This window comes from Alternaria atra, assembly GCF_907166805.1.
Source record: "Alternaria atra isolate CS162 genome assembly, contig: 29, whole genome shotgun sequence".
Lineage (NCBI taxonomy): Eukaryota > Fungi > Ascomycota > Dothideomycetes > Pleosporales > Pleosporaceae > Alternaria > Alternaria atra.
Genome location: NW_025091327.1, coordinates 1,916,962 through 1,929,569, shown reverse-complemented (window position 1 = coordinate 1,929,569; position 12,608 = coordinate 1,916,962). Strand labels below are relative to the sequence as shown.

General features: G+C 51.8%; 5 protein-coding genes across 5 annotated transcripts; 3 read left to right on the top strand and 2 right to left on the bottom strand.

Moving 5' to 3' along the window:
- Positions 1-491: 491 nt before the first annotated feature.
- On the top strand, positions 492-1,767 carry ALTATR162_LOCUS8959 (uncharacterized protein; the record flags this gene model as incomplete). Its single annotated transcript, XM_043316592.1, has 2 exons — positions 492-640; positions 864-1,767. The coding sequence occupies 2 exons, from the start codon at positions 492-494 to the stop codon at positions 1,765-1,767; spliced, it is 1,053 nt and encodes a 350-aa protein (XP_043172527.1).
- Positions 1,768-1,881: 114 nt separating this feature from the next.
- On the bottom strand, positions 1,882-2,667 carry ALTATR162_LOCUS8958 (uncharacterized protein; the record flags this gene model as incomplete). Its single annotated transcript, XM_043316591.1, has 1 exon — positions 1,882-2,667. One exon carries the CDS (start codon positions 2,665-2,667, stop codon positions 1,882-1,884), a length of 786 nt encoding a protein of 261 aa, XP_043172526.1.
- A 720-nt stretch (positions 2,668-3,387) lies between these two features.
- Positions 3,388-5,082, top strand: ALTATR162_LOCUS8957 (uncharacterized protein; the record flags this gene model as incomplete). Its single annotated transcript, XM_043316590.1, has 5 exons — positions 3,388-3,515; positions 3,561-3,929; positions 3,977-4,357; positions 4,404-4,998; positions 5,050-5,082. The coding sequence occupies 5 exons, from the start codon at positions 3,388-3,390 to the stop codon at positions 5,080-5,082; spliced, it is 1,506 nt and encodes a 501-aa protein (XP_043172525.1).
- A 1,517-nt stretch (positions 5,083-6,599) lies between these two features.
- ALTATR162_LOCUS8956 (uncharacterized protein) lies at positions 6,600-8,328 on the top strand (the record flags this gene model as incomplete). Its single annotated transcript, XM_043316589.1, has 3 exons — positions 6,600-8,009; positions 8,060-8,212; positions 8,299-8,328. The coding sequence occupies 3 exons, from the start codon at positions 6,600-6,602 to the stop codon at positions 8,326-8,328; spliced, it is 1,593 nt and encodes a 530-aa protein (XP_043172524.1).
- Positions 8,329-9,485: 1,157 nt separating this feature from the next.
- Positions 9,486-11,849, bottom strand: ALTATR162_LOCUS8955 (uncharacterized protein; the record flags this gene model as incomplete). Its single annotated transcript, XM_043316588.1, has 3 exons — positions 9,486-9,797; positions 9,855-11,706; positions 11,755-11,849. The coding sequence occupies 3 exons, from the start codon at positions 11,847-11,849 to the stop codon at positions 9,486-9,488; spliced, it is 2,259 nt and encodes a 752-aa protein (XP_043172523.1).
- Between the last annotated feature and the right edge of the window lie 759 nt (positions 11,850-12,608).

Genomic DNA, 12,608 nt, shown 5'->3' with positions numbered 1-12,608 from the left:
CTGACGCCATATTGTGGCAGATGACAAGGATATCAAAGGTAACTATGCTTAAAAACTCAAAAAAGACGCCCCAGCGGAAGTCAAAGGTCTGGCTCTGGTCAGGTGGAATGGAGGAACAGCCATGGTGCTAGGCACATTGTTCTGCCATGTTTTTTTATTCTCTTGTTTTTAGCGATTCTTCTGTGTTTACTAGTAATGTGATATTGTTTCCTTCCGTGCCCATCCAGGTGGTTTGAAGTTCAATGTGGTGATGCATCTTTCGCAGTGTGCGGTGAAGGCCGCCCTTTCCTAAAGCGCCAAGCGCACTAACCCCGATACCTACAAGCGCCTCGTGCTAAAACGATATTCAACAACCAATCACTCCCATCACCTCCAAGCGCCTCCACACCTTCATCATTCCCCTTCAAGCACTCTGCAATCCCCCGAAATCAGATCAATGCCAGTTTAACAGAGTTGGAATCAAACAAAGGAGCTAGGGATTATTGGAAAAGATGAATCAAAATTTCCAAGGTGCGCCCGACAGGGAGGATATCAGGCTATTAGATCAGCTTCGCAGTCAGTTGATGCCGATGATCAAGACTATGGATCGCCTGCAGGCGGAGATGCAGTTCAAGATGAGTCGCGGCGAGGTCGTAGATTGGTAAGTGAGAGGCAGGTAGTAATGCGTTCACATTAGGATGCGATTGTGTTTGTTATGCCGCTTTAGTTCGTGCACGTGTCTTTTTGTATCGTACTTTCTCGACGCGTAAATTTGATATCCAGGATGGAGTTTCTGCTATGATCATAGTCTCTAGAGACACGTCTGAGAAGCGCTGTCCAGACAGTCCTCCTACCCTACGGGATGCACGCTAACAGGACTCCAGGCCACAAATCCACCGAACAACACAGTTGGTAACCTCCTACCTAAACTCAATACATCTCCTCATAAACGGTGGCTACCGTCACCAATCTAAACTCGTCACTCAAAAACACCGTGTCCCCTCAAAGGACGCTGCCGGTAACCCCATGGTCGACAGCGCTGGCAATGCAATTCTCGTTGAGCGCGACGTCCGCCGGAGAATGACAAGCATACAGGCCCTTCCTACCAACACGTCAAAATTCGAGGCTCTGCATCCATTTCCCAACCCTTCGTTTCCAATGAATGCAGGGGGCGGCATGGCAGCAGGTATGGCGGGTACCTTGCTACGAAAGAGGCTAGAGCCCATGGAGGAAGGTTGGGTAGAAGAGCGCATCCGCAAAGCATCAGGATGGTGCTTCGTACCCGAAGAATGGGGCATTGAACCCCGGAAATCTGACGCAGCAACCACGACCAAGCAAGACGCAGCCGAAGACGAAAACGACGAAGATGAAGTCCCGGAGTCGGAACGTCTAGATTCTGAAGCCATACCCACTACTCGCGTCAAAAACCCGCTCTCTGCAGACGAAATTGTCGATCTGTGGAAACATGCGCATCAAGAAGTCTTTGATCAGAAGTATCTTAGACAGAGATACCCGGCTAGTTACCCTGACCCGGGTGCTCAGGATGCGGGTGAAGGCGAGGAAGACGAGGAGGAAGGCGATGAGGAAGACGAGGAAGAGGAAGAAGAGTTTGAAGATGTCATGGATACTTCTGGTGGAGCGGAAACAGAAGAGAAGAATGTTGCGAAACCAAAGGTGGTAAGGAAGAAGGTCACGGTAGGAAAGCTGCCAGTACATGAACCGGTAGATGGTGTACCGGTGCTTTCGCTTGGGTTCGCGCATAAGTTTTCAGAGATTGGTGAGGTGTAGATGGCATGTGTGCAAGCATGGTAATTGAGTCAATTGTTTCAACGTCTTGGGTATCATATTTCCTGCGCCTGACACCCTAGCTATAGCTCACTAACAGTACAACTGGGCATACACCTACTCGGGTCTGAGCGCGTACATCCTGACGGGGAACAGTTCTCTAGGCATTCCTCTCTGTTGCTCCGTTGCTACAATCTTCAACCCTGCCTCCTGGAACAAGGCCCTGAACTTCTCATCTGATCGTGTGACGCTTGAGTCCTCATCGTCGTAGATATCCTTGTGGTGGATGTCGGTCGACATGTTCTCCTTGACCACAACCCAGCTCCTGCTCGTCGCATCTCCTTCTGGTGCTTTCTTCAAGCCTTCGCTACATCGTCGTAGGTAGACAACGAGTTGGGCGTCGGTCAAGTGCCCCACACACCACTGGTTCCAGATGACATCGTATGCGCCAGGCTCAGGTATCCAGTCCTGCAATCCCAGATTTATGACTTGGCCCACCTGACCCTTTCCATCCTTGTCTTCTCCATCACCAGCGTACTCTCCATTTCCGAGGCTTTGCACCAACTCGTCGGTAAACTTCTTGACCGGCTCTACTACGTCCACCTTCTTACTGACAGCCAGCAGCAAACCCTTTGTTATACGCCCAATACCCGCACCACAGTCTGCGACGCGTTCCAGAGTTGGCAGCGGTTCTTTAGATGCCTGTGATTTGCCCCGGCGCAATTTGGTCAGGAAGTTGGAAGAGCCCTGCAGGTCGATGCGCGAAGTTTGGGGAAACCCGCCAAGCATGCCATTGACATCTGGCGAGACGCTGTTCCAGTATTCGAGCGAGTGGGTAATATCTATCGAAGCGTCGGGGCGTTCGGCCTCGGGGGTAATGGCGAGGGGCGGGTCTTCGACCATGTCTATTGTGGAGTCTGAGAGGGCCAGAGGAAGTTTGGAGAGAGTCTGTGGTAGTCTGAGTAAGTGTGCTTTTTTCTGAATACGAGTCTCATTGCGAGTGTCCCGCGACATTGTGTAACGAACTTGAGTTAAGACTGGTGTGTGGCAGGGAGCAGGTACCAGTTTGCGCAGGGCGGGAATAAGAGGTTGTTTGATGCGCGTATGGAACTTGTCGTGGTGGTGGGGTAGCTACAGGGCTGCGTCTTGCCGACTGCTGACGCCAACGCGTCGCGACTGCCCGCTTCGCCTGCTCACATGATGGCGCCGGTCCCTCAACCTTCCATGGTGGGACGCATATCGCGTCCCTAGTCTTGCCTGATGAGTGATTCAAGAGGCCGCGATGCTGTAGATAGGCGTGTAGAAGGTGGAGTGCAGCAGTCGGAACAGGCAGTTGCATGCGGATAAGCTAGCTAGTTACGGGCATTTGGCGGGCACACGCGGGGTCCACACTATCAATGGAAGCTACCACTGTCCCCGCGGTCGTCATCAGCATCGTACATGTCTGCAGCCTATAGATAGCTAGCTGTCTCCTCGCCGGCCAAGGAGATGTCCTGTCTCTACTCCGCCCTCACGCGTGCTTCGCTTCGCTCCAAACCATCTCTCCCTCTTCAAACTTGGATACGCAGAGCTCCTACAAGTAGTTACAGTCCATTGTGGAGATACTACGGCACCGAAAGCAACATGTCTGACCTCTTCGTTGAGCTTACTGCGCCGAATGGTCGCAAGTACCAGCAGCCAAGAGGCCTTTTCATCAACAATGAATTCGTCAAGTCCAAGTCGGGCGAGACCATCACTTCCATAAACCCGAGGTATGCCAGTCCTTTCTCTTGGTAGCTGTAGTTAAAATCGTCTAGTGATGAGAGCGAGATCGTCTCCGTCTATGCAGCTGGACCCGAAGACGTCGACGACGCCGTGGCAGCTGCACGGAAAGCATTCAAGAACCCAGACTGGCGAGACATGGACACCAACGCGCGAGCTGACCTTCTCTACAAGTTTGCCCAGTTGATTGAAGAACACAAGGAAACACTAGCGACTATTGAGACCTGGGACAACGGCAAGCCGTACTCCGTCTCGCTAAACGACGACTTGGGCGAAGTTGTCGGCACCATCAAGTACTACGCAGGATACGCCAACAAAATTCACGGCACAGTCATTGATACATCGCCTGCCAAGCTTGCGTACACAGTCCGTGAGCCACTTGGTGTCTGTGGCCAGATCATCCCGTACGTATCCATGTATGTTGAAGGTGTGCCCTGCTGATCACGACCAGATGGAACTTCCCTCTTGCAATGGCGGCTTGGAAGCTGGGACCTGCTCTCTGCACTGGCAACACAGTAGTCTTGAAGGCTGCCGAACAGACACCCCTTTCTATCCTGTATCTCGGAAACTTGGTCAAGGAAGCTGGCTTTCCTCCTGGCGTGATCAACTTCATCAACGGTGAGGGCAGGAAGGCTGGTGCCGCCTTGGCCCAGCATCTCGACGTTGACAAGATTGCCTTTACCGGATCTACAGCCACAGGAAAAGAGATTATGAAGATGGCAGCTGTCAACATGAAGAACATCACACTTGAAACCGGTGGTAAATCGCCATTAGTAGTGTTTGACGATGCAGATCTTGATCAAGCAGTCAAGTGGAGTCACGTTGGTATCATGTAAGTCATACCCGTGTCTTTGACAAACTAAGCTGACACTATGGAGGTACAACCAAGGTCAAGTGTGCACGGCAACATCAAGAATTCTTGTGCAAGAAGGCATCTATGATAAGTTTATCGAAGCCTTCAAGGAGCACGTTAAGACCACCTCTGTGGTTGGCGACCCCTTCAAAGACGACACATTCCAGGGACCCCAAGTTACCAAGACCCAATTCGACCGTGTTCTGTCATACATAGAGTCTGGCAAGTCGGAGGGCGCCACTCTTGTAGCTGGCGGAGAGGCGTACAAGAATGTTGGCGGCAAGGGCTTCTTCATCTCACCCACCATCTTTACCAACGTCAAGGACTCTATGAAGATCTACCGTGAAGAAGTGTTTGGTCCGTTTGTCGTTATCAGCTCGTTCAAGGAGGAAGAAGAAGCGATTGAACGTGCGAATGATACGACATATGGTCTCGGCGCAGCAGTCTTCACCGAGAACATCACCAAGGCTCATCGTGTTGCTAGACGTATTGAAGCGGGCATGGTCTGGATCAACTCAAGCAACGATTCTGACATTCGTATTCCATTCGGAGGTGTGAAGCAGTCTGGCATTGGCCGAGAGCTGGGCGAGGCTGGACTCGAGGCATACACCAACAAGAAGGTACATCACACTAACAAGCAAATATTCGGGACCGGCTAACGCAATGACTAGGCCATCCATGTAAACCTAGGGAACAAGCTATAGCGGACTAGTATACTACGCGACACCAGGATGCCAGTAGCAACACTGGAGGCTGTGACCAGGTGCTAGGTGTGGAGTCTTGCAAACACACCAGTTCTGGTCACATGGGCACCTAAGATATCCGCCCTTGGCGCCACGGCTTGGGCTGTTGACGTGCTAAAGAAAGTGGAGAAGCTACAAGTTGACATGAATGCAAATGTCGGTGTAAAGCATTTCTCGCAAAGCCATGGCTCTCCTGACACGTGTGACGTTCTGCAGGTACGCGCTCAATACCCCTTGGGCAGCGAGCGAAAAATGTCGCAACGGCGGAACCTGTAAAGTGACCTTGGGCGCATGTGCAACAGTGTAGTTGGGCCTAGTAGCGGAACAAGAATGCTTGCGTAAGCTCTTGAAGCTGACTAGCGGAGAACAGGGTTCCGAGGAGCGTTGGAACTGCAAGTTTATTTATTCCCATAACTTGGGCGAACTGCTGGTAGTGGGCCCATGATGTCGTTCGTGGGGTCAAGGTTCTCTGAACATGATTCGCATTTTGCAGGTGTTCCCACGGGGGCGCGCGAAGGTCGGCAGCGGTGCGTGTAAGCCGTCAATGCCAGCATCTGTGATGTGTCGCTCAAGAGGTGGTCGGATCTACCGAAAAGAGGTGGTTCGCTTTGTGTGCCCAGTCGTCATCCTTGTCCTTATCTTGGCGAGGTGCTCTCTCCAACTTCGCTACTGTCTGCGGCGCACTCCCTCCACCGTGTCTGCCCCTCTCATGATAATCACTTCAGCAGTCTCCTGGTTGCCGTAATCACCGTCTTCTCGCAGTCCAGGTTGTGTACTGCCTTCACTCTGCGGTTGTCTCGGCTTTTGCTAGTTTGCCCTCGTTGGTACGCTAGTGGTGCTTCCAACGCTGCTATTCACCGGTCCGCAGAGCCCGAACAACGCCAGCTTGCCCACCGGCGTCACTGCCCATGCCCTGGCTCCAACTAAGGTTTGCGGCTGACATCGCAACTAAATCCCCGCTCTGCTCGCGTAGAGGTTGATATCATCGCTACTACCACCACCACCACCACCACGACACCCAGACCCATAAGCACAGCCACTGCCTGCACATGGTGAGCCGGCCCAACTCGCCCACAGCCCGCATACCATCGATCTGGCGCGCACGCTGGAAGACGATCGCTCCCCCGTCGCCTCGCCCAGCCTCGCCTGCCAGTCTCTGAGGCAGATAACGACAGCGCCGACGGAGGCACACTTCCTTGCTTTTCTCGCTCGCCTCTACCGACCGCCCTAACGCCCCCTCTGCGCGTGGCCTACCTACCTTTTGTACACATCACCTGAGAGCGTGTTTGTACTTGGCATCGTCGCCTCTGAACCTCTTGGGAAGGAACCAAGGGTACCATCGGCTCGATCTTTCACATAGCAGCAAACACCGCTGCCGTCGCTTCCCTAGTCTACGAGACTAGAAACGACCGGCCTCTTCCAAGACATACACACACTATACTTCTCTACACACGCTCGCTTAGTGCACAACCTTCAGCATGGGCAACCAGCAGTCCAGCGGCAAGGATAAGAAGGGCGACAAGGGCGGTGCCGACGGCGTGCCTCTTGGTCGCGAGTACTACCGCTCCTTTGAGAGATCTGACACCAAAGACTCTACGCGCTCGTTACGCAACTCGTTGCGGAACAAAATCCCAGGAACCGGCAAATCCGACAGCCCACGAAATTCTGTTGCTGGCCTCAACGATACCAACGGCAAAGCTGACAAGTCAGATGCAGCTTCCACTAAGTCGAGAGGATCGCGGCGGGGCTCCGTCGCCTCAGCTTCAGCAACCATACCGCCAGAGGCATCCCCAGAGGTCGCTGACAAGGCTGACCAAGACCAAGACGAAGATGAACCGCAGGCGCCGCCCTCGCCTGTCCACGGCGCGACCCTCGGAACAGGACATGAAGGAGTGAGCAAGGCTCAGCGAACCGGCGAAGTCGACCACGTCTCTGATGTGCCTCCTACAGGAGCAGCACAGCCACTGGCATCTGCCCAACCCGGAGAGTCTATCCTGCAAAGGAAGGACCAACCAATACCCAGGCTTCCCGAGCCTCCCGCGCCCACTGACGGTTCAGGTTCTCCCATGGAGCTCACTGCGCTCAAGACCATGGATCTCGACGATATGATCCAGCGACTCTTAGACGCAGCCTATGCTGGAAAAGTTACCAAGACGGTCAGCTTGAAGAATGCTGAGATATTCGCCATCTGTTCGGCTGCTCGAGAGGTCTTTCTAAGTCAACCCGCACTGCTCGAGCTCGCTCCACCTGTCAAGATCGTTGGCGACATTCACGGGCAGTACACCGATCTGATCCGCATGTTCGAGATGTGCGGATTCCCACCAAACTCGAATTACCTATTCCTTGGCGATTACGTAGACCGCGGCAAACAGAGCTTGGAAACAATCCTGCTCCTACTCTGCTACAAGCTCAAGTTCCCCGAGAACTTCTTCCTCCTACGCGGCAACCACGAATGTGCCAACGTCACACGTGTATACGGTTTCTACGACGAATGCAAGAGGAGATGCAATATCAAAGTCTGGAAGGCTTTTGTGGATACATTCAATACGCTACCTATTGCGGCTATTGTCGCACAGAAGATCTTTTGTGTGCATGGTGGCTTGTCTCCAAGCTTGTCGCACATGGATGACATCAGGCAAATTGCGCGACCTACCGATGTACCCGATTATGGCTTATTGAACGACCTGCTGTGGAGTGATCCTGCAGACATGGAGAATGACTGGGAGTCCAACGAAAGAGGTGTCAGCTATTGCTTCGGAAAGAAGGTCATCATGGAGTTCCTGGCAAGACACGACTTCGACCTTGTTTGCAGAGCCCATATGGTGGTAGAGGATGGTTATGAGTTCTTCACTGATCGAGTGTTGGTCACTGTATTCTCGGCACCAAATGTAAGCGCTACTAAACTTCTCACAATTGGATCACTGCTAATACTGCCTAGTATTGTGGCGAGTTCGATAACTGGGGTGCCGTCATGTCAGTCTCGGGAGAATTGCTCTGCAGTTTTGAGCTTTTGAAACCCCTCGACTCGAGCGCGCTTAAGAGCCATATCAAGAAGAGCAGGAATAAGCGTCAAAGCATGCTTAACTCACCAGTATGTATCGCAACTGAGCTTACTGAATTTCTGTTTAATTCAGGGCTATCTATTGCATCTATAGCAGTACTAACTTTGACTTGTAGCCCGCACACTACGCACCTCAAAGTTACTAATCTTGGACTTTGGTGTAGGATGCTGACGGCTTTCCTTTCTCCGGATCGCCGATTATCACAAGAACGGCAATCATACCACAAGAACAGGAGTGCCAACAGCCAGCAGATGCTATTACGATCACGGCGGCGACGACGACGACGACGACGACGACGACGACGACGGCGACGGACGAACCGGTGAGACAAGGCCTATCCCAAAGACTGCGACGCGTGCGAAGGAAGCCTGGGTTGGAACAACTGGGCAGTCAAGACGACGGTGCTGCTACGGCAGCCTCCCACAAGCAAGGTCACAACAGAGCGAACCCATGGGCCAACAAATGGCGCCAGACTACTACATTACCCATGAGCCTGAGCGAACCACAGCTTTCGCAACGTACACGAGAATACGCCGCAGATGTTGCGAGCGCAGAGAGACAGAAGCAGAAGCTTGAAAAGCAACGGGCGATGTGGGAGTCGACTCTGCCCAGGACTCTTTCGGACCATATGGGCTATTTCTCTACCGCGCATCATCTCGACTACGTGCATACCGATGAAACGCCGCCGTCGTGAAGGAGTGGTTTTCTTGGCCTGTTTGTCAAGGAACGCGTCTTCGCCATCCATCAGTCCCCGTCGGCCTGTCACAACTACACTGTAGACTATCCAACTGTTCTAGAGGACCTCTCACGGGCATTTCAATCTTCTCATCTTTTTACTTCAGTATATTTGTATTGCGCATTGAAAGGCGTCGGCGCATAGCAGCATGACGTATGAATGTCGGCAGCCTTATTGACTACCGAACTACTTATGCTTGGACTGAGATGTTTCTTTCTTGTTTTTGCTCCGTTTGCAGTATCGGCGGACGAAGTGGGATGTATAGCATACTGATAGCATACTGATGCCATGTGGCCGTCTTCAAAACAATATTGTGCCCAAGATACGTTGCCATGTCTTTCGGTCAGTAAAGACACCGTTAATGCATATACCTCTTGAATGATCACCCCTGATATACGAATGAGTTTGTTTTTTTCAAGTTGTATTTAATACTCAAAGTCTATCCTACAGGTATTCGCTGTACCTTTTGTTATGGTACTCGCAGAATACTACAAGTGTATATTTTATACCCGCAGGAGGGTACAACTCAGAAGAACCGAGCTTGTTTATACACAGCCGTAGCGTATTTACGTCGAAGCCGGACTGGGCGGTAGCTCACCTGTCGCCCAACGACTCGGACTGCTTCCCATTACAAACTCCATCGTACCCCCATTCTCAAACACATCTTCCCAGGCTACCCACGCTTTATTCCACGCCTCACCATTGACCTTCAGGCTCTGTACGTAAGCCGCTGCATTTCGGTCGCCACCTTCGCTAAAATTTGTAGTGACGGTAAGCCCTTTCCCTTTCCCAAGATCAAGGGTAAGGTCGGGGAACCAAGGGGAAAGAACAAGGAAAGTAGTTTGACCTGTCAACGGATAAAGTCCAATCATTTGCCACTATTTTAAGATGTTAGTACGACGTCCAAAAGCTTAGCCAAGAAAAGCATGACTTACAAGAAGATTTGCCTCCATAGCCCCAGCATCCGAATTCCCCGGTAGCCCTTGGACCCCAGCATTATATAGCCTCCCTATTTCACGACTCCTCTCCACGCTCCTCCACTGCTCCCCAGCCACGAAATTGTATAAATACGGTGTCGTAAAACTAGGTTCATTCCCCGCGTCAAAGAACCCAAGTTCGAAAATCTTATCCAACCGATCGATGAAGCGTTCATCGCCGCCGATACGGCGTTTCAGCTCAGCCACGTCATGAATGGCGTTCATGCTGTAGATCCAACTACTATCTTCATAGTATGCGTCGCCCCAGTAACAGCCACCGCAATCCGCAGGGTCTTGCTTTACGAAAGATCCGTTTGCCAAACGTGGGACCATGAAGCCGGTGCGGTTATAGGATGCAGCTGCGGGGTCCCAGTGGTTGCGCCAGTTGCGGGAGCGGTTGAGATAGGTAGATGCTTCCTGTGTTTTGCCCAACCCCGCGGCGACTTGGTGCAGGCCGAAATCGTTGGTCGAGTATTCGACTGCGCGGGAGACTGCGCGTGTGAAGCGTGGAGTGATGTATCCGTACTGAAGCCAATCCGGAAGCGCACCTCGTCCTTCCTTGGTTGAGGAATCCGGTGCTTTAGGGTCGAAATTATTGCGAGGCACGACTTCAGCGTCGGTGCGCATGGCGGAGAAACCATCTTCCCAGTTTATTGACCCTCGAACGCCTTTGATATAGGCGTCTGCAAGCACGTTGTCTGCGTTTGAACCGCCTTGTACGCGGCCGTTGTAGTTTGAGGAACGGGCGTCGGGCATGAAGCCGTCGTGTCGCCAGATGTCGATGAGGGAGCGGATGAACTCTTCGTATGCTGAGGGCTGAATGATATGGAATAGGGCGGTGTGGCATCGATGGGTGTCCCAAAGGGTGAATATGTCGTCGTAGTATGGTTCTCCTTCGTTCCAATCAGGGTTCTCGCCTGTTCGGTTTGAAGGAATAAGGAACATGCCGTAGAGCGAACTGTATACTAGCTGCAAGTCGTCTGTGTTCGAAGAAGATATCTGGACTTTGCTGAGTATTTCGTCGTTCCATCTGGTCTTTGCGGTCTCAACGAGAGTGTTCAGTTCAGTGTCTTCTGAGATCTCTTCTAGGTTCTCGCAAGCTTTCTTAGATGAGAGGAAGGAGATACCGACACGAGAGATCACCTTCGATTCGGTAAAAGTGAAGATCCCACCAATGCGTGTACTCCCAGATACTGGCTCGTTTGATGCGCTCGCATCTCCGTTGAAAGTTCGTGCGCGCAAGGGTTGCTGGTCGAACTTGCCGCAAAAGTAGATTGTCCAGTCTGGCGACAGATTCCAGCCGTTATTGTAGATGCCAGATCCTTCGTAGTGACCATCTTTGGAAATGCTGAAACTGCCGCCTGAATAGTGTTGCTCCCACCCAAGGCCTCTGAAGCTGGGAAGTACATGCGAGACATCTACTACGATGGATGACGATGTGCTGTTTGAAAAAGAGTACGAGTACAAACCGGCATGCTCAGTAGCACCAAGCTCCACCGTGATTCCATTCGCCAACGAAGACTTGTAGTATCCTACACCTGCCTGATCCGGCGATGCTCGCGGTTGAGAGAGATCTGCTAGGGGGTCCGGGACATCACCGACAACTGGCATCTGACTTACAACGCCGTATTTCGGCGCACCTCCAGTACCAGACTCGTGCATCATACTGAAGCCGAAGATATTGCCTTCGGGGAGGTAGCCAGAGTAGGCGTCAGCATTGCCATTCTGAACGTCTGGTCCAAGCTTGACCATAGCGAACGGGGCGGCGACTACACCTGGAAATCTGTTCCCACCGCCTTGTGTTCCTTGACTGATACTTGTGAGCAGTTTGGTGCTATAAACGAGACGTGCTTCTTACAAAACGTTGACATATTGACTAAAATCGTTCTGCGCCTGAACATATCCAGCTGAGATTAGTATTGAAGACGCACAAAGACCTTTGAGGGACAACATCTTGACGAATGCCGTGTAGTCGCCAGATAGTATAGCCTACACGAATATTCCAGTTATGTGGTATTGAAGGCAGCCAGCACACTGGGATGTGACGTTTTGTGCGCTGCTAAGTACTAGACGCATCCACCCTTCCAATGTCCCTGGTACTGCAAAAAAGGAATTAACCAGGTACCGGCCAATGCTGCCCGGAGAGCCCGGATTCCAATGAATAATATACGCTTTACGATATGTATGGCAAAGCGTCTATCGTGTGGCTAACCTGTGGCTATGCGTGCCGTAGGTGCCGTAGATGCCGATCGGTCCGGACGGTTCAAACGATATAGGGGTACGAAGACGATGAAAATGGAGGAAGAATACGAGTAGAAACGACAGAAAACTGTATATAATGCCCCATGTTCAGCTATTTCTCCCATATCGTACGCTGTACCTTGGGTTACTGCGGGGTGTAATGAGATAGCCTGCTGACCAATGAGATCTCATGATACCAACATGTGTGAGCTACATGTCGCTATTAAGACTGAAGCCTGCATCATGCATCAACGCTGAGAAAAGAAGGAATATCTGACGTAGATGTCGGGAGATATTACAACTGATTGGGAAGTTCCACAGCCTGCTTGATTCCTGAGCAGCAAATGGATATCTCATTGATATACAGCTGCCGCAGATTGGCCACGTGCGAAGTTACCAGCGTGCGGGTAGACTGTCCACATGAACGCAAAGACAGATCCTCTGCGAATTTGAAAAATCGAATGTTCGTGT